Raw genomic sequence first — 21635 nt, 5'->3', positions numbered from 1 at the left:
AAAACACCCTCTGGTGGGGACATGAGCAACTAATTTTTTCCCCCGAAACAAATTCCCATCACTTCATGAAGTCCTCCACAAAATTTCACAATTTTCTAATGAATAGTTTCACTTACAGGCTACTTTAGAATAGGGTCTTTTAATTATGGATGCCCTCTATACTGGTTATTAATCATAAAAGAACAATTCCTTTCTCTCACACTCAAAGTTTGAATGCTAAGAGTTTGCAAGTTATTATGGTTTACACATTTATAGCATAGTGATAGATGATTATAGTATTTGAACAAATGACAGTTGACAAAAAAATTGAAGGTTTTTTTTTTATATTAACCCATTAAAGATGACTTTTATTTGTAAAAAGAAAAAAAAAACAGTGGAACCACTCCCACCATTTATTGGCAATGAAAAAATTAAAATTTGGAATGACAAATTTTCTTGCCAACCGGCGTCAATGGGTTAAGTAATATTCATGTTATGGTAAACGTGATAAGTCAATTATGATACATAATCGCTGGTTCTTATGCTTAATCACCAATCATCTCGGTAAGTTTGATTAAATTTCCCTACATTTATCAATTTTACTGGTGATTATACATAATTCGCAACTAAAGTTGATAAATATGACAAATATGGAAGAAGAAATGTGGAAATACTTAAATTCAACCACTTATCAGTTTCTCATGTACATGATGGGTGCATCACACATTTTCACAGCTGTCACAAAAAATAAATTAAAATTGGTGTTGTATAAGGATAAAATTGTATAAATTATCATCAGTCCTGTAATGTTAGCTTTCTTCATATTTATCAACATTTTTAAACATAATCAACATCACCAATTGAATCCATCATCCTAGACTGAAGTTTAAGTAAAATGTCTAATTTGAGTAATTCATTGACAATTTATCATATTTATTAATACAAGCTGTGGATTATACATAATCACTGAAAATGTGATAAATTAGAAAAACTTATCAAACCGGTCGATGATTTGCATAATAACTGGTGATTACGCATAATCTCACCGCATTTATCACATTTACCATGACATATGTATGTATATTATCATGTTTATGATATTATGCTTCATACTTCTTTTTTCTTCCAATTTTAGGAATATGATTTAGAGCAAAAAATAGACATAGAAACTAAAATTAGAGAAGGAAGTGCAAAGCTGCTAGCTGCCTGCAAACATACTGCTCAAAATCTTGAAGCTGCAAAGTCTTTGTTGGTTTCAAATGAACGAATGACTGCTTATGTATCTGAACTTCAGCATAGGAAAGCAAATTCGGTTGGAGCTGATAATAGGAAGTAAGGCATTAATATTTTTTTGTAATTAAGATAATTATGCAGTAAGTACAATATAAATAGGCCTATTTAACCAATTAGTTTCTTCACATTTTCATTTCAATGTAAAAATCTGCATTTTCCAGAATCTAATGAATTTGGATATTGTTTTACCCAAGGTTGTCAAATTTGCTCTCTGGGTAGATACCCATTTTCCCTCCGGGCTGGGTTTTTTGGGGAAAATATGGGGTTTTTTTTTGGAGGAAAATTGTTTGTTTTCGAAGAAAATGTGTTGCTTTCAGGTTAAAATTTTATTTTAAGGTTAGTTTATATATTCCAAAAATTGCTGCATAGAGCAGTGTTTAGAATATGTATATTTTAAATTATTGTTTAAAGGTTTTTTTTTGGGAACAAAAATGTGATAATTTCTTGGAATCACAAACTCACTTTTTTATAATTCTTCTAACTTTTTTATGTGAGCATTTAGGTACGAAATTCACATATTAAATTCTTACAAGAAACCACAAACAAAATGTAACCATGAACTTAGATATGTAATACAATGTTGTATATGTATTACACCTAATGTGATAGACATACCAAAAAAATTATTGCTTATTTATAATACCCAATAATGTTTCACACGCACACACACAAATCCTTCTATAAATAAACTGAAGCCTCTGTGAAGAAGTAAACCATTGTATGTAAACTGAATTTTCATTCAAAAAATATTTATATGTTTGCATTACTTTCAAGTTAAGTTTTATATAAGTTATTTAAGTTTTATACAGGTACATCAGTACATCAGACTTTCATAACTGAAATATCAAGAGACAAAAATAAAATTAGCTTATAATGAAAAGAAAATAACTTTGTGGGATTCTTGAATTGAACATTAGTAACAAACACCTTCAAGTGAAACAGAACAAAAAGTATAGTTTTTCTATGAAAATAAGACCTAACCAGAAAATAATCCTTAGCTTGATTTTTCAAGATGCTCATAATGTAAGCCTAACCCTGAAAAAATTGGCCTGTTAAAATCCTCAGCCTGATGAAGGCATTCTGCAGGTCTGTTGCTATACATGGCAGGTTGTCTTGTATAAAGACAACCTGTCATGTGATAATAAATGTGAAATAATGTGATATAAAGTGATAGTAATATACAATAATAATGACATTTGTATTTAATGATAATTCAAGTTATTCTGTAGTTTTAAGTTCCCAAAAATGGCTAATTTGGACAAGTGGAAACACCTCCAGAGATCCAGAGATGAATGCTCAGAATGACTGCTACCTCCTCCTTTTAACCAGATCATTTTTAATTATTTCTTGTTCTTTTAAAAATATTTCAGAATTTAATTTAGTGAAGCAGGGATATTCTTCAACAGTGAGGAATTCAAGGAAAAGAGAAGCATGTGACTAGCTCCTGAAAGTTTGGGTTCGATTAAAAAAAAACTATGGTTCTAGTTACATAGCTAAAGGTTTTATTTTTGACGGATCAGAACACTTTTGAATATATTTTCTGCAGAGTTTGAAAAATTTTGGGAAAATAATTCAGGCACCATCCTGATTTCTCAGAATTTTCATTATCCAAATTAGTTTATTTTACCACAAACAATTTTCTTTATGCGGTTCTTCATACAACTCGAGGTCCAGGTACAATTATGCAGCAGTGGGTGTGTTTGTGTGTGAAAAATTATTCCCCTTACAGAGAGAAACTATCACTCATTGTTCATACAAAGTACGAAAGCCCGGATAACCAAGCGGAGATTTAGTTCGGAAAGAAAATTCACATTCCTCTGTGGGGGAATCGAACCACCAATCTTTCACTGTCCGGGTGAGTGTTCTAGCCATTGAACTACAGAGGACAGACATTTTCCTTACTTAGAGCATATGTATGAATGGGACTGTGCATGGACAGCCGTCTAGCTCAGCTAATAGCTCTTACGACATTAGCCCCCAGTATGAAAGCCTGGTTATCCAAGCTTTTGTACTTCATAATTATTCACCTTGTTGTACGGTCAATTTTATTAATCAAATACATAGCTTAATGTGCACCAAAAATGTATATTTAGACAATGTAAGATGCACACACAAAGGATGTATATACATGTTTAAATTAGATATTTTGAGGTTATGGGGGAAATAGGAAGTTAAATTTTCCCCATTTTGCCCAAAAAACACTGGTTTTTTTTATAACCCTGGTTTTAACTGAATCCATCAAATATTTTTTTAAGACCTTATATCACACTAGTACATACGATCATAGCTGGATACAGAGCCTCCCTCTTCAATAAAAAAAATTATGGGCAAGAGGGCAGAAGTAGACAATTGCCCCATTCAGTCACTATAGATACCCTTGGTGGTCCACCCCTCCCCGAAGAGTCTATGATTTAGTCGTGAGTCTAATATATTTTTTCTATTTTGCGAAACCAATAAATTTTATATATATTTCTATTCATCACATAATAGCTCAAACCAAATAATGCATACATGCTAACTACTACAAAATTTCAATAGTTTCTACAGATTTCTCCCATAAAATATGGAACTACGGCCAATCATTAAAAACTATGGGAATCTGGTTTGTTGTAGAAACTCATTTTGTTTAGAGATTTCTTTGAATTCCATTATCTTATCGACTACAAAATGACATCAGGCAAATGACAGCATCGCCAAAAAATAAATATCAAATTAATAACAAATCAACAAATTGACATAAAAAGGTGTGGTTTGTACAAAGATAACTTATCATGCCCTAGAATTCTTTTTGATAAATAAAAGAAAATTCAAGTTTCACTCAGATGGAACGAAAAAACTCTACATCTATATATATAAAATCAATTTCTGTGTGTATGCTCTCTATATAAATCTATAATTTTGTACCAATCTTTTCCAAATTTTTTATGTGTAGCAAAAAGAGGTCCCAACTTGGGACAAATGCTCGACAGAGTCAAAAAACTATCCAGCAATAATGACTTTTGGAATGTCTACTTTTGTTACCTTGGTTCCAAACAATGGTTTGTCACTTTTATAATGCTCCCAGTATGTGAAGAAAACCGAGGCAGTGTCGGATATTGCTGCTAATTCACATTTTTTTTTTAAAGTTGAAGAAAATTGATTTAAATTTTTAAAAAAGCATGGGAAAAAAAATTCAATTTCTTTTCTTTATTTTTGAAAAAAAAGTTGGGGGACCCCCTCCAATGAGAGAGAGAGAGAGATGAACATTGCCACTACGGAGATGCTTGATTCTAAGTTTGGCATGTATGATAATTAGTTGAATATAGTTTGATGTTTGGGTTGAGATCAAACCACTTCCATTCTGGCGTTCAAACCCATCCGTGTGGTTCCTGTAACTTGAGTTGCAATTCACTCTTACTGGAGAGATGACGGAGATAAATTTCATCATGTAGTGGCAGGGTTGTTTGGATTAAACCATGTTGGTTTAAACCAAGTGGTTTTTTTTTTCAAAAATCAAATAAAAGTGGCCTAAATATAATTTTTTTTCTTTGAAAAATATCATATTGGTTCATTATTAGCCAAAAACTTTTCATTATTACCACATTTTATATTCTTGGGGACATTCTAATGGTATATCTTTAAATGGTATAAGTGGTTTTTTCCCAAAAAGTCTCATAAAAGTGGCCTGAATTTATATATTTTCTTCATATAAAGTATCTTAGTTATTTAAAGTGATATACAGAAGCCAAAATTTCTCATTCTTACCACATTTTCTAACTTTTGGCTGCATTGTGATGCTCTATCTTTAGCAAATTCATGAATAAGGATTGCATTACGCACCTAAATGTAGTGGTGCATTATATCTCAGTGTTGTTTTGTTTTTGTTTTTTCCCTTCACAAAGAAGCGGCAACAGTAGTAACACCATCATGCTGGGGGCACAAGTGGTCTTATAATCCAATAAAGACACCAGCTGTCCCTGAAGGGCAAAGACCAGTGTACTAGTAGCTACATTACCTCACAGACATTTTAATTTTCTTTCCCATAAGAAGTAGCACATCTCATACTGTATATCACCCAGTCTTGATATTCAATAATTTTTTTTAATACTTTCACCATTAAGCCCAGTTAATCAAGGTTCTACTGTATAGTAGTAACAGATTTAGGAAAAATAATCAGCTATATACAGGGTGATTATAATTTAAAGTTTTGATTCCAAAACTATACAATAAGAACTACTGGTCAGAATGACTTGAAAATTTGCATGGATACTCTTGAAGCAATGAAAATTTCTTTGGCAAAAGAAAAGAAAAAAGTGCAAAATGTGCAAGTAGATGATGCTGTCTTTGTAAAAATGAACTAGGCGGCACATTTACAGATTGCTTACGTGACCCATGGCACAATTCCAGAGTATTTAGGTGTCCCATGGCACATTTTCAGATCACTCAATTAGACCCATGGCACATTATTCCGATCACACAAGTAGGCCTGTGACACACTCACAGATCACTTAAGTGATCCATGAGACAGTTCCAGAATGATCTGTGGCATATTTGGGATCCCTTGAGTGACATGTTTTAAAGCACTTAAGCGGCCTCCAGTATGGCTCTACATCACTCACAAGTTACCCGTGGCACATTCCCAGATTACCTAAGTGATCTGCGGCATAATTATGGATCACTTGAATGATGTGTGGCACAGTTCGAGAGTACTTAAGTGGCCCAAACACATTTCCAGATCACTTGAAGGATCCACGAAACATTAAGAGATCACTAAAGTGGCTCTCTAGGAGACTTATCAATGGAGAGATTGTTAGTTCAGGTGCCCACAAACCACAGTTCAGGATGTCATTAAGAATATTTCATATTTTTATAAAGGGTGGTTGATGACGTAAGCATCATCCAAATCCCCCCTCCCCTTTTCAGCAAATCAGAAACCTCCTCCTCCCATCGATGCTGACGTAATACTTGAATGACCCCTTAACCGAAAGTGAATATTTTTCAAAGTCAAATTTGGAGTGATAAGAAAAAGTTTATTCATATATAAAGTAAAAATTTCTATTTAATTTTTTCTTATATATCTATATAAATTTTGAAACACATTGCTAGAACCTTGCTGCTCTCAAAAAATTTATTTTTCAGTTATTAAAGATTCTACTTTATTTGCTTATAAAAAAAATTATTTGATGATATATTTTTCAACTCTAAACAAAAAAAACTGTATATTCCTTTACTTTGTGATAAGTACACAAGAATATTACTTTGTATATTTCAGGTTAACTGCAAAAAGAGCAAATTTGAGCAGAGCAAAAATAGCTGTTTCAGGTAATTTTCATGAATGTTAATTTATACAGCTGAACTCTCTTAATAATTTATCTAGTGACAGTACTTTAAAGTGCCACCAACTTTTTAACCCCTTGCAACATCCCTTACATATGTTCTTGGGTGTTGATATTTTGAAGTATAAATGCTGTATAACTACTTTATGATTGCCAGTTTTGCCCTGTAAAAGTGTTTACTTACATTACAAAACACTGCTTTTTCAAAATGTTCCCTAACAAATGTATAAAAGAAATTGTGGCAAAATGAATATCCATCAGGGCCACAACTAGGGGGGATCAGGCAGGTCTGGTGCCCCGGGTGCTGAACCAGAAGGGGACACCGAATTCACCCTTTAACTGCTTCTTATTACATTACAAGGGACTCCAAAGTTCCAGCTTGCCCCTTATAAAGTAGCTAGTTGCAGCCCTGATATTCATTATTATGTATTATTCAACATATATATTGGTATTTTTTTTTATTGTAAGCGTATAATGCTGACACAGATGCCATTGATGTGCTATAACGCGTCAAATACCCGAAATTTTGGGAAAGGACGTATGGAATTTGGTTCACGCGTGCTCCGGGATGCATTCTTTCCTAGTTCCAAGATAAAAAAAGTAGAGAGGAAAAACCTTTTTCCAACTTTTTTCCATTTTTCTTTTCTTTCACAGTCTTATGACGATCGCACACGACCTTGAAAAAGTGGTTTTACTACTTTGTATACTGTACTGTATCATATTGATATACACACGGGTTGTTGAAGATATTTAATTTCCCTTAATGGCTAGCCTTGTACAGAATTTTCAAAGAGAATTTTGGAGATTTTACACCCCTACAGATTTTCTCCCCTCCAGTTATATATTGGAAATTACGGTACTTTCACGGCTATCTGCAGGCATTCAAAGACAGTGGTCTATACATCGTAAATTCGCCTTGTTCATACAAGATTGCGAATGCACATTTTTGAAAAATCATAAAGTATTTGGAACGGCTGTTCAAAGTGTGAAACACTTTTTGAGATCGTTAAAAAAAACGAATCTGTAAAAACTCTATAAGTGCCCTCCCTCGATTTTGACTATGGTGAAAATCCGGGTTTACAACCCGCGATTGCATAGTGGTAATTGGCTAAAAATACAATTTCCTAAGGTTTTCCAATTTTGAGTTCGCTATTCCTTTTAAAAAAGCCCTGGTTGCCACGACAATCACACATACCTACAACACAAATATGTATACATTAAATTTCAAATCCATGTATTACCAATTTGGAGGATAGATGCAGGGACGCAACTAGGGGGGGAGGGGGTGGAGCAGGCGGGTCCAGTGTGGACCATCAGGTAGGGAAAAAATAAAATCATTCTATATATATCAGGAAATCGCTTTGCGAGGATTTATATGAAATCCTTGCTCCTGTAAATAGGGAAGATAAGTGTCTGAGAGAGTGTGTACTGAGACAAGAGAGAGAATCTCATTTGCTTTAAATTTAAATCAAAAGATATTATTGAAAGAGCTAAGATTTTTTTAAAGAAATGAAAAATCAATTAAAAGGGAATTTTTAGATTGATTTATTAGTAAATATATAAATGTGTGCCTCTAACTTTTAATTACAGTGGATCCTGCTTGTAATGCTTTTCAAAAAACTCACACCATAAAAAAACATTGTAAGCAGGAAAACACTTTAAACGGGAAATCTTAATAAGAATTAGTTAAAGTTGGGACCATGAAAATAATTTGTACTGAGTGGAAAAATGTTGTACATGGGATCAACTGTATATTTGATTTAGATTCGTTATATATGCTACATTCCAAATGTTAAATTCTCATTAATGGGCTTCTTTGTAAGCTTTTCCCACTAGTAGACAATGAAAGTAAATGAACCTTTAGATAGAACACGTTTTTAGAAATGGATCATTTGATTCACAGAGATGCCTCCTTTTCCTACCCAGAACATGTCCTGCTGCTCTGTCTGAATGAAGAGATATAAGCAGGTGATGAAACATCTGGGGCATACTGGAAAAAAAAATTCATAGAGATACCAGTGGGGGCTTACTTTTTTTCAAGATAATTTTTTTTGAGAGGCACCCACTTTCACTCAAAAGGGACCCAAATTTTTTGAATACCCTGGGTGCCGGGACCCAAGTAAATTAAAGTACAGTGGCATCTCTGCTGACAGAAAAAAAAATCCAGTACCAGATTAATTAATTTGTTGTGTATTAAATAATTTTTTGAAAAACTATAATTTTTTTGTTGGTCTTAATTATAACTAAAATGACCTAACAAAAAATTTACATGATAATTATTTTATTTTTTCATGATATAGATCAGGGGTGGCCAACTTCTTTCTGGTTGCTAGCCAACATGATGATCAGCTGCAGCTTTGTGGACTCTCTGGTATATAAGCCACACCAGTAAAACGATCGCGAATGACATCATGGGCCACTCTTTTAAATGGGATTTATTTATTAATTTGTGTTATTTAATAAAAAAATTTTTAATTAAATAATGTAAGACGATGACAAGGGCGTTGCACTCACTGAAATCAAACACACATTCTCAGGCCCTACGTTGGGCGCCAATTTGTAACAACGACATTCAAAGGTTAAGTCCCTTCCCTCAGTAATAGTGGAGGATCTCTAGACGCTTAATAATAGAGGGAATCTCCAATTAACTCACAAAACTATGGAACCTTAAGAAAAAGACTTTATTTCATGGAACACTCTTAAAACACAACTTTCCAGGGCGGAAGTTACATTCCAACTAATGCTCTCTTCTCATGTGGAAGACAATTTTTTTCCTCTCACCTTCCATTAAAACGCGTAAACAAAAAAAGCATGTTATGTGATATAATACCACAGAGAGGTAGCAAAAATGTCCATACTGAATAAAGTAGATTCGTTAAAATACTAATTATTAATGAATTATTAACTGAACTCTTTTCTGTAGACGAGTATTTATTTGTACCCTCATGGGCAGTGAAATGAGCTCAAAACGAAACTGCGTAAATAGCTGTAGTGTGGATTGGTATGCAAATGATCTAATTTATTTTAGTAAGATGTATAATCGCTCACCCTGCAGGGAACATGCACCTACGAACTGACAGCCTCATGAACCGGTGTCTACTCAACTACTCATGAATGCGAAAACTACCGGTTGACACTAGCAAGAGAGAGGAATATGGTAATTAGAATACAGAATAGGTGTCGATTAACATGACTCGGCTTGTGGTCTCCGTGACAGACATCATTGATGGGCAAAAGAAAAGTGTGGTAATATGATAAAAGCCCTTACGTGGATTGTTTCATCATACCCTCTGAAAGATGAAGGCACCCCCATATGAGGCAGACTGGACTGTCTTGTTTTTACAGGTTGATCGGATTAAAGGATTGTGTACGCTTACATCTGTAGAAGGTCCAATATATGCGTAGCCGGTCAATTTGACGCACTCAACTTGTCGCGCTTCAATTTGTCGCGGTACAAATTTGTCGCAGTGTCAATTCGTCGCAATACAAACTTGTCACAGTGTCAACTCGTCGCAGTACAAATTTGTCGCAGCTCTAATTCGTAGCTGTACAAGATTTCCGCTGTGTCAATTCGTCGTGACGTCAATTTATATATTACGGCACAGAATCAATTCGTCGAACCATCGATTCTTCACTGTACATGTTCCACGCGAGCTTGTATGTAGGTTTTTGTCTTACACGTGAAATAAAAACATGAACAAAAGTGTGCACGCAGTTAACTGAAAATAATTAATTTTTGTCAATGCAGAAAGGTCATCGAAATTAAAATTACAATATCAATTATATTTAAAAATTTAACTGCATATAAAAGTTTAATTATATTTGAAAATTCGGTTATAAAAATTTGAAATGTTAAATAATTGATTTTTGCTGTGATAAAATTTCAATATCATGTGGAAAAATTACGGTTTGTATGATATTCCCCAAATTACAGTGAGCCTATCTTTAACGGTAAATTTCTATCTGCCCCATTACAGTATCTCCATAAGAACCTGAAATATTTAATTAATTAATAATTCAATTAAATTAATATTTAATTTTCACTGTATAAGCCGCACTTCCCGCTTTTGTTGGGATTTCTATTTCTCACAGCGAAGGGAGTTGGGCGCAGATCAAGGATGGAAATGTACAGTGCTTATGAATGACGATTCGATGAAGTTTTCATAATGCCCACAGGATGAGCACCGACAAAGGCAATGTAAATCACCAATAAGAAAGATGACTATGGGTCAGTCGCATAGATACAATATAACCATTAATCTTATGTTTATAATCAGTCGCATATCTTTGGCTGGCTTGTTTGAATATTTTCACATAGTTTTCATTAGCGTCTAAGCTTTTGGTACAAGGTTGGTGTGCTTGGTCAACGATTAGTAAAAATTTCTTCTTACAATACAAGTGAATTAACATTAACAGACAATGTAAGAGTATGTAATAATAGTCTAATTCATTTTGAATCGCATTAAAAGTTTTTCTAATTTCGGAACATGAATTATGGGGGAAAAAACTTTTAAACACACACGTAAACCAACATATCATTTCCACGTTCGGTTTTGCAATATTCCATGTTTATGCCAACAGAAATATGTAGACCAAGCACACCAACCTTGTACCAAAAGCTTAGACGCTAATGAAAACTATGTGAAAATATTCAAACAAGCCAGCCAAAGATATGCGACTGATTATAAACATAAGATTAATGGTTATATTGTATCTATGCGACTGACCCATAGTCGTCTTTCTTATTGGTGATTAGATGGTCTTTTTGTCGGTGCTCATCCTGTGGGCAATATGAAAACTTCATCGAATCGTCATTCATAAGCACTGTACATTTCCATCCTTGATCTGCGCCCAACTCCCTTCGCTGTGAGAAATAGAAATCCCAACAAAAGCGGGAAGTGCGGCTTATACGGTGAAAATTAAATATTAATTTAATTGAATTATTAATTAATTAAATATTTCAGGTTCTTATGGAGATACTGTAATGGGGCAGATAGAAATTTACCGTTAAAGATAGGCTCACTGTAATTTGAGGAATATCATACAAACCGTAATTTTTCCACATGATATTGAAATTTTATCACAGCAAAAATCAATTATTTAACATTTCAAATTTTTATAACCGAATTTTCAAATATAATTAAACTTTTATATGCAGTTAAATTTTTAAATGTAATTGATATTGTAATTTTAATTTCGAGTGTCATGTACATGAAGTTACATACAATGATCTAATTAAAAGTCTGATTTCATTCTTTTCACTCGAGAGTTGTTACTTTAGAGTTGAAAAAAATCAAAAATCGATTGACATTTGCAGTGGTGTCAGAGACAGAGATGATGTTGGTGCCCAGGGTACTTTATGGAATGGGTATGAGCACCCAGAGAAATGATTCAGAAATCAAAATTTCCTACTTCAAGATCAAGACAAGAACCCACAAGTTCCAAACACTTCCGGCATCCTTGGCCAGTCAAAGGTGCCGACATGAAGGAAACATTGAGAAGGGGGGGGGCTGAAAATCGCCATTCATTCCGTTTATAAGGGACTCAAACCCGTACTCAGTGACTTAAATCCCGACAAAAAGTCGGAAATGCGGCTTATACGGTGGAAATTAAATTTTAAAAATTTAATGACTTCAATGAATGCTTTCCTTTATTTGTTAAAAATTAACACAGATGGGCAGGGAAAACATTTCCAATAAATGAGAAAAAAAATTAGTTCCATTTTTTACGCCTAAAGCAACTACCCTATTTATAAGATCACAACAAATATATGAATTTTAAAGCAATTCAAATTTGTCGCGATGAAATGAGCTTGCGACAAATTTGTACCGCGACGAAATGAGCCTGCAACAAATTTGTACTGCGACGAAATAAGCCTGCGACAAATTTGTACTGTGACGAAATGAGCCTGCGACAAATTTGTACCGCGACGAAATGAGCCTGCGACAAATTTGTACCGCGACGAAATGAGCCTGCGACAAATTTGTACCGCGACGAGTTCGTAGCACGACAAATTGATGCTGCAACAAATTGACTGCGACAAGTTGAGCGCAACAAATTGACCTAGACCCCAATATATGCATCTGTGAATCAGTTCTGTTAGCTACATGGAACAGAATATGTTATTCTCTTTTGTGTTCTGCCTCCTCCTGCCATTGGTGAATGTGTTCGAAGCTATGCCAGACAGAGTAACTTTGAAACTTGTGGTAATGTTCTGCGATAAATGACTTTTTTTAACCAGTTGTCTCATGTTGTGGAAGATCCTTGGTCAACAGTACAGAGGTTTACACAATGGGGAGGGGCACAAGGGCTTGTACCCCTTCTTAAAAAATTGAAAGAAAATACCTCTTATATGTGCTATTTTTATCGATTTCTGTTAATTTAAATGCTTTTTGATGGAAGATAACTCAAAATTTTCTCATAAAGGAAATTTTTGCGTTCCCCCTCTCCCCAAGCCTTTTGTGTCCGCTCCAAAATCCTGTGTGCTCCCCTGCAACAGTACCAACTGTACCCTGCATATTACCAAACCTCACTATTGAATGATAATATTTTTCTTACTGCAAACGATATGGGTTGTGGAGCCACAGCAAATGATAGCCATTCTTCTCTTGTGGGAAAACACCAACTGCTGGGTAGTATGTGGATAAATTTCTATGGTCTGTGTGCTCCCGTTCATGGCTGGGATTCTAGGTTCAATTACAACCGAATGGTTGTCTGCACACAGCTCGAGTTACTGAGGATCTCCAACGTTATGCGTGGATATTTCTGTCCCCCTCATCCCCACCGAGCATATATGTGAGTTTATTCATTATTCACTTCACTTTGGCTATCCCAGAAAACAAGAATACATTTGCAAATGATCAAGACACTAAGCTATCAATTCGATTGGTTGCAACTTCTTCCGGCACACAACAACGAAACCATAGTTAGAGTGAATTTTATTGTCCATGAGTAAATTCAAATACAGTTATAATCAAATATTTTTACCACTGCAATAACAGTATAAAATTCATGAATGAGCAGCACAATTATAACAGCTTAATTAATCGCAAATCCAACAATTGAAGTCTATCTAAAGATCCAGTGACAAAATCAAACTATAGAGAATAATTAAACTCACAATCTAGAAAAACACAGCAGAGTTTGATCCAAAAAGTAAATAAACACGCTAAATAAAACTCACAGAATGAAGAGTTCTTGTGAGTTAAGGAAAGTAAATATGCAACGTACCTTTTGCGTTCCCTGGTTCAATTGTTCCTTGTTTGATACAGTATTAATGCATTGAACAGATGACAACAATGAAGGAAACCAATCAGCTTCATTTAAACAAATAAAGATTTATTCAGTTAAATATTAAAATTTGTAGTTTAGTATAACTTATTTGCACCCTCTCGGTTATCACAGTAAGTTAATTTTTCCTTTCTCTCAACATATTATTTTACTGAAACGATAATTAGAACGCTCTCACCACTTGTCGAGACGACTGGAAATACACCCTTTCGATCACATTGTCTGTATCACTATATCTGTCAGCAGGACCACAGTCAATTTTAAGACAGTCCGAGATCTTTGCTTCAGTCAGTCGATTAGTCTTTTACTTGCCAAACGGTCGGAGAGATGCTCGAACCAGGATAGCATTGATTCACACCATGAGGTATCCAGTTAAGCTACCGGTCAACCACAGCTTTGAGGGTGAGATCAGGGTGATACCAAGGCAGGTCTGGAAGTAGCTGGACAGGCTACCAGTTAATCTGTGGAGAAGACGACGTAACCAATACAACGTGTTACCTTGGCAGGTCACCAATCAAACCATAGAGCAGCTAAGAGATCCCAGGTGGTGCCAATCATGCCATTCCACTTTCAGTACATCACTATTCAGAGATCACTTGGCGTACGCCTCAGCAGAGCAAAACGCCTTTATGACTAGATAACTGTTTCGAAAGAACTAAAATCGTGATGCATCTCACTGTGTATCTGGTATTTATCTGAGTGCACTCCCATCATGCATCTTGACAGGAACCAATCACTAAGATGAACCCATTGCACTGAATTCAGCATCTACTTTACATATTATCATGGAGGGAAAATAATATTGCAAAAAATAATACATCACAGAATCTGGCAACAATACAAATTCAAACAATTGGTGACCTGGCCGGGGTCCACAATATTAGGCCTATTGCACAATGAAGAACTTCATAAAGTTATTTAACTGCAAAGTGGTCCGCAGCCCACAGATGGCACGAAGATAAAATATAGCATATTTATGTATAACATTTTGTAAGACACTCAATATTTTATATTGCACAATTATATAACATTTTGCAAAACACTAATATTTCATATTGCACAAATAATTCAATTCACGAAACAAATAATTCTGAATTTGACTATGACTCTGCACGGTTCCCACCATCGGGCCACAGAACCCTACAAGGAAAGAGAAGGTAACAAGATAAGATTTCAGGATCTCTCACACAGATGTAAACCAGAATTTATGCGGGACATTGACAGCCCGACCTCTGGCTACGTCCTCATCCAACAGCCAGGATACCCACCCTCTGACTGTCAGACTAAGTGAACTAACCGGCCCGAACTGGATTGTCAGTAGGTACCTCGGGTGGTTTCCGGTAGCCAAACAAGCCCTGGGGTCTAAACAAATATTTAGGATTTGAAGAATTAAGATTTGTGAGAAGAAGATCTCAGGTCGTCATGTTACAAATAACACAACTTAATGAGAACACTGTGGACATTTATGGGCATCTACAAGATCATTGAAGTCAAGTTTGAATGAAGATGATATTTTTAACTACTCTTGTAAGTGCTGATCAGTTAATCGGGTTCTTGTGACGATTTTACAGCTTTCATAGTTGAAAAAACGCATTCACATATGTATGTGCTTCCAAACATGGGTGTGATTCTTGTGCTAAAATCATTCAGCAAAAGATATTTTTCTCTAGAAACCAGTCTCCAAAAGTCTATGCCTTTCTCTTCACTTGACTGGAAGAAGGGGTCACTTTGAAGATCACACAATTCTAGTTGAATGCTGTCTTGCTGTTCTGGAATTATACATTTCAAAGGGCTGTTAAACAATGTCAGTTGTGACCACATGTCATCAAAGTCTGAAAATCGCTTGTTGAATTGCTCCACAAGTTTATCTAACATTCCCACCAAAAATTCAAAATCAGTGCCATGATTCTCTTCCGCTATTTTCTTGCAAGAAGGGAAATGTGTCATGTTGGCTAAGGTGATTTTGAAAACATTCAGTAGGCTTATAAACCCATCTAGGTGTCCAACTAAATCTGGAATAGTTTGGTTTCATCCTTGTAATTTCACGTTGAGTTCATTCAGGTGGTGTGTGATGTCTGTTAGAAAAGCAAGCAAGCTGTTGAAATGAGGATCCGATAATTGTGAAATAATTTCCTTTTTAGCCATCTCATGTTCTTCTAAAAACTGTTTGATTTCATTTCTCAAAGCAAAAAACATTTCGAAGAGTCTCCTCTGCTCAGCTAACGAACCTGCGTGTACAAGACCAAATCATTATATTCCGTCTCCATCTCTTTCAGAAAAGAAAGGAACTTGCAGCGTGCTAAAGCCAGATTCCCACCTTCAATTAAATTCAAACGCTTCATTACAGTTCTCATAATATTCTACATGTACAGAATTTTACCACACAAAACCTCTTGATGCAGTGCAGTGCTGGGCAATTGACTCCAGCCTTCCTTAGTAAGCGAACTAAACCAGATTTCGCACAATCCGTCACGATTGCGAGAGACTGCCTTATGAGCAGCCAATACCTGCAAACACACTAGGCACTGCAGTTTGTTATCCTTGTTGCTCATGAACAAGAAAATATTTCTCCCATTTGTCCTGGAATGACCTATTTTCTTCACAGATTTTCCTTTTCTTACTCATGACTAAAAATGATTGAAAGAAAAAAGAAAACACAACAAAAACTAAAAGAAAATACAACCTTCAACACCTATAATAAAAAAAGCAAACTTTCTTATCATACTTTTCTTTTAGAAAACTTTGAATGTTAATGCTGTGACTAGAGTAGAACATGTTACTTCATAAAACTTCAAAAGTTTATCAAACAAAAAATAATTTAAAATTTCAAAATTTTTTCTGAATTTCATGCAATGTTTTCTAGTTTTCCTTTTTCCCCCCCTAAACACTCGACTAGATATTTCCACCGATAGATGGCAGCACCTTAGTTCAGCATTTTTATAGGAAATTGCGCTGAAAGGGCAAATTTTTTAGAGAAATTTTGCTCGACTAGGTTACCATCAGGGTGTCACTGATTTCATCAGTCGATACCAATATAAAAACTATAATAGCTTTTCATATTGTCGTGAGCCGCACAAAAGACAGGCCAGCTGTTAGCTACCCCTGATGTAGATTAAGGGTTAATATGAAAAGCTAGATAAAAATAAATCTTGCCTTTTTTCTCATTGAATTAGAAGTTTTGTTTCCCATAATGTATTACTAACATATTTTAGATAAATAGCTGACCGGTGACTGTCCCATAAGGCCATCAGTTAATGTCTTGGCTTCCACAGGGAGGAAAGAGGTTTATTGTGCTCTAGTCCCCCATGACCCATGTTATTTGGATTTTATTTTTTACACCATAAATGTGCTAGAAACAAACATGGCAAGCTGTTTTAGATTTGTAAAAACCATCTCCATCAAATTCTTAAGATCTTTCATCCATACCAACCGAATACAATGGTTGATGCTTGTGAATTTTGAAAAGTATGTTGTTGTTATGAAAATTTGTGTTTAAAATTAATCCATGTGAAGAATTCTAGTTTTTATATAATTATTATTTAATTGTAGCTAGCATTATTTTGCATGTTAGCTAATTACATATTTAGTATTCAACTAAATCAAAGTTTCCCAAACTTATTATTCTATCCCTCCTTTTTCAGAATTTTTTTGAATCGTATCACCCTCAACTTAAGCTGACCCATAGGATTGTATGTTATACCCATAGCTTTTGCTGCCCCCTGGAACACTACATCATCCCCCAGGGGGGTGATATTGCCCACTTTGGGAAGCACTGAACCAAATCATATCTGATCTGACCTTGAGGGAACGCGAACATGTTTTTGGCATGACAATATCAACTTAGCGTGACAGTTATACAGTTATTATAAACTATTATTGAAACAGTGGATGAAGTAAGTACATCAAATTTTTTAGTTGGTTTTTGACCCCTTAACATCTTATTTTTAAGTTTTTTTTCTTTTTTTTTATGTTAACTATAAATACCTTTTTATAATTTTTTACTTTTTAATTTTACCTTTTTATTATTTTAATACCTTAGTATCTATTTTGCACATTTTTAGTCTCAATCTTCCGGGCTCTAATAATAAAAGTGGACACACTTGTATACAGTATTTATTATTATACATATATTTTTTATCCTTCTGTGTGTGTGTATTCTCTCTCAAAGTAATCTTTTTTCCCCTAAGATATACGTATGCCTCTTATGTGGAAAGATACAGATCATTTCCAAAATAAGGGTGATTACCGAAGATTTGCAGTTTTTTGTCTTCTTAAAATTGGATCAGATATATTTGACACATTCATGGTTAATGATATTGATCGTACCATTACTGACATTCCTTTTGATGATGTTATAGTTTTGTAAGTACTCTATCAATGTTGATTTGTTTACCTTTCAATATACAATTCATTGATAACGATATTTATATGCACACTCTCTTCTGATGTACTTTTTTGAGTACTAGTTATTTTTATATTTATCATCATCACCATTGCTTTCATATATTGCAAAATTAACTAGTCAACTTTTAAAGATAAATCTTATGCTATCACTTTTGATTTCAATTAGTGAGTAGTATGTGTGTAATGGTGTTTTGGTGTTATTTTCATTAATTACTATTCATAGAGAAAGAATAATACTATCATTTTTCTCCCACATTTTTCTTTCTCAAAAAAAAAAAAGTCTCAGTACAAGATTGGGATAATTTTACTTCAAAGAACAAAATTCAAAATTTGAAATGATATGAAAATTTGTAAATTAAAAAAAGGAAAGAAAAATGAAGCAGGGAAGGTTACAGTTGCTTGAAAACCCTCTAGAGAGTTTCTTGTATAAACTTTGATACTAAGGACTTAAACTACAGTTGAGCCGGATTGAAATGTGAAAAATCTGTTATAATGTTAATGGATGCTTGGTTATTTACCAAGCTCGTGTGTGCCCAATTTTCTGAAAATTCATCATTGAGAAATAATATTTCTTTCTCTCAATACATTTCAATTTCCTCGGGAAAAAGCTGAGTATTACTATCTTTGATACACCATTATGATTTACCTAAATAACAAAAATTTGAAACACATGACTTTCTTAGAATAAAGAATACTATGCTTATATAGGGTTTGTAAAAGCCAATGCATATTCAAACTTCAACAACCTGCCATTCTGTTTAGAAATTCAGAATAATTTATAAGGGAAGATTTGAAGCAAGATATCAGTTTGTACATATCTGATAGAAACACAACTGCCAATTGACCATTACATTTTTATTCACTAGTCTATAAAATTCCCCCCTTCCCCCAAAAAAACTATCAAAGGAGAGCCATTGGTTTTGTTCTTTTCATTATTTCAAAAAGAGTTCTTTCAATATCTGGAAAACAGGAAGTTTGTGAATGCAAAGGAAGATATCATAATGCAGCCCAGCAAATCGTATAATAAGTCATTTTCATCCATTGTGTGAGTGGGTCATGCTAGCCAAGACCTTATTAATGTTATCTTATTCATCCACAGAATGTATCAAAGGAGGTCTAATGGGGTCTTATGCCTTTGAAACCTATCCATTTCTTGCCAGAATATTCAATGACACAGAAACAGAACTTATGAAAGGGGTGGGAACCAAATTTTACTTGGGGAAATTGCTGAAAATTAAATGTTTTCATAATCACTTATTCCGCAAGTATTAACTGTATGTCATAAAATAATGTTATTTGTCTTGTTTTTCCTGTTTTTGGAGCTAGGGAAGATTACTGTAAACTGCAACTGATACTTTTTTATTTTTACCAGCACAGATTAATGGATTATGTCATTTCTTTTTTTTCTTTTGTGTATTATATTGCTTCAAAAACTATTTTATTGCATCACAAAAGGGCAGAAACTAGTCAATAAGTGATTTTCCCCCAAAAATCTCCTTTTCTTTGAAATTGATGCTGATGTGTTTTTGGAGCCGTAACAAAAACTATCAAGCCCTTACCTACATACAGATACCAGACACATGATCCAAACAAGCTCAAGATTCTTTATCACTGCCTTATTTGTGAAAAATTGGCTGAATACAAGCTGACTACCAATTGCTTGAAGAGATTTCCACAAAATGGCAGATATTTCAGTATTGTCCATTCCATGAAAAAGTGGCTATGAAAAGAGGTGGATCGGATAGAGATGGCTGCCTATTGAGGTTTCATTGTATTTGAGGTAACAATTAATATTTGTGTTATTTGATGAATAATCATTTTCTAATACTTTTCAGTCCCAGTGTTTCTTTTGGATTTGAACTAAGACTGGAGGTTTACAGTCATATATTCAGTGATGATTTGAGCATCGCAAGCACTCCACGGAAAATAAAAGAAAGAATTTCAAATTCAATAAGTCGCACTATTGGAAGGAAATTAGCTGCTACCTTGGTATGTCGTATTTCTTTCTCAATTTCTGTTTTAATACAGGAGGAGGGTAAAAACGTTCATCAGATACAATTTATATCAGTGAAGTTTGTCTTTATAATGGGAAAAAATCTTCATAATAGGAAAAACTAGTCTAAACATTTGTAAGCTGAGGTGCATATAAATCTTAGTTTATAGTTAACAAAATTTTTGTATTTTGATAGAAACTTCAATCAAAGCTGTAGTTATTTCAGCACAACATTTTAAATGGAAAATCAAAGTTTTTTCATATTGGTGGTTTAATAAAATCCTAATTGTCTTGTGACTACAACTAGGTCTTCAAGAAAGTCTGTATTCCTTAAAATTTGTGCAAATGATCATCATGTGCAGTACACTTTTGATAACACTCTGGTTTACCAAAAGAAATAAGCTGCTCTGTTTGAAGGCAATAAAAAATGTTCACAGTTTTTCTTCTTTTTTTTCGGTTTAAATTAATAGAATTATATATCATTGCAGACTGACAATGAGCATCACATTAAACACGTTTTTCAAGACCAGCAATAACAAATACAAGGCATTGCCTTGTATTTGTAAATAAATGATTATTTGTTACTTGTATACACAACAAGCAAAATGCTCAATGAGGTGGCTGAGAAAAAGATGCCCGTAACAAATATGGATGCCATACATTTCTAAAATACAGCACCAACTCCCAATTAAAAATGCAATTATAAAAACTAAAAACTATATATGCATGATAAAATATTATGCAATGCCCATAAAAAATATTTATGGTTGTCTTATATATAAGTATGGATAGCTTCTGGATTTACTCCAACATGTTTATAATATTTCTTTTTAAACATGTCAATTGTGTTAGAATTTACTACCCCCGGCAATAAGCTATTCCATTTATTAACAACTCTATTAGAGAAAACTTCCCTGGAACGCCATAACCTAGAATTGTCCCTTACCAATAGATACTGGTGTCCCCTTGTAAAAGCGGTTGATTGACAGCATATTAGTAATTCATGGTCCATCCTACCAGTCCTGTTGAAAATTTTGAACACTTTGATCATATCTCCCTGACACCTTCAGAGACCAAATGAAGCCTGTGTTGATAACTGTCCGTGTGCCAACAAGGACATGAGTAGCTCTTCTCTGCATCCCCTCAGCCAAGTCTATGTCCCTCTGTAGGTATGGTCTTCAAAACCTTACAGCATACTCCAGTCTAGGATGAACTAAGCCTCGGAAAAGTGGAAGTATGACTGTAGCAGAAATGCCGCTGTACTCTAATTTACCTCTGTCAAACCAGATGCGACCCAGACTGTGTCCCTTCAGGGATGTAAGCCTTTTACTCGTGTGTGTTGGGCCGTGCTGGGGAGGCTC

General features: G+C 34.4%; 1 protein-coding gene across 5 annotated transcripts in view; it reads left to right on the top strand.

Moving 5' to 3' along the window:
* LOC149080239 (rhotekin-2-like) overlaps nt 1-21635 on the top strand; it is an 82772-nt gene that overhangs the window by 34803 nt on the left and 26334 nt on the right. For all 5 annotated transcript variants that reach the window (XM_089239323.1, XM_089239319.1, XM_089239320.1 and 2 more), the window contains exons 2-5: nt 1115-1311; nt 6524-6573; nt 18065-18239; nt 20117-20270. In XM_089239323.1, the coding sequence (XP_089095449.1) occupies nt 1115-1311; nt 6524-6573; nt 18065-18239; nt 20117-20270 (576 nt within the window). The remainder of the gene's footprint in view (nt 1-1114; nt 1312-6523; nt 6574-18064; nt 18240-20116; nt 20271-21635) is intronic.

This window comes from Pholcus phalangioides, unplaced genomic scaffold, assembly GCF_987345545.1.
Source record: "Pholcus phalangioides strain wild (caught in Gottingen) unplaced genomic scaffold, Ppha-v1.0 ptg000011l_1, whole genome shotgun sequence".
NCBI classification, from domain to species: Eukaryota; Metazoa; Arthropoda; class Arachnida; order Araneae; family Pholcidae; genus Pholcus; species Pholcus phalangioides.
Note: the sequence above shows the minus strand (reverse complement) of the source record. Positions and strands in the feature narration are given on the sequence as shown.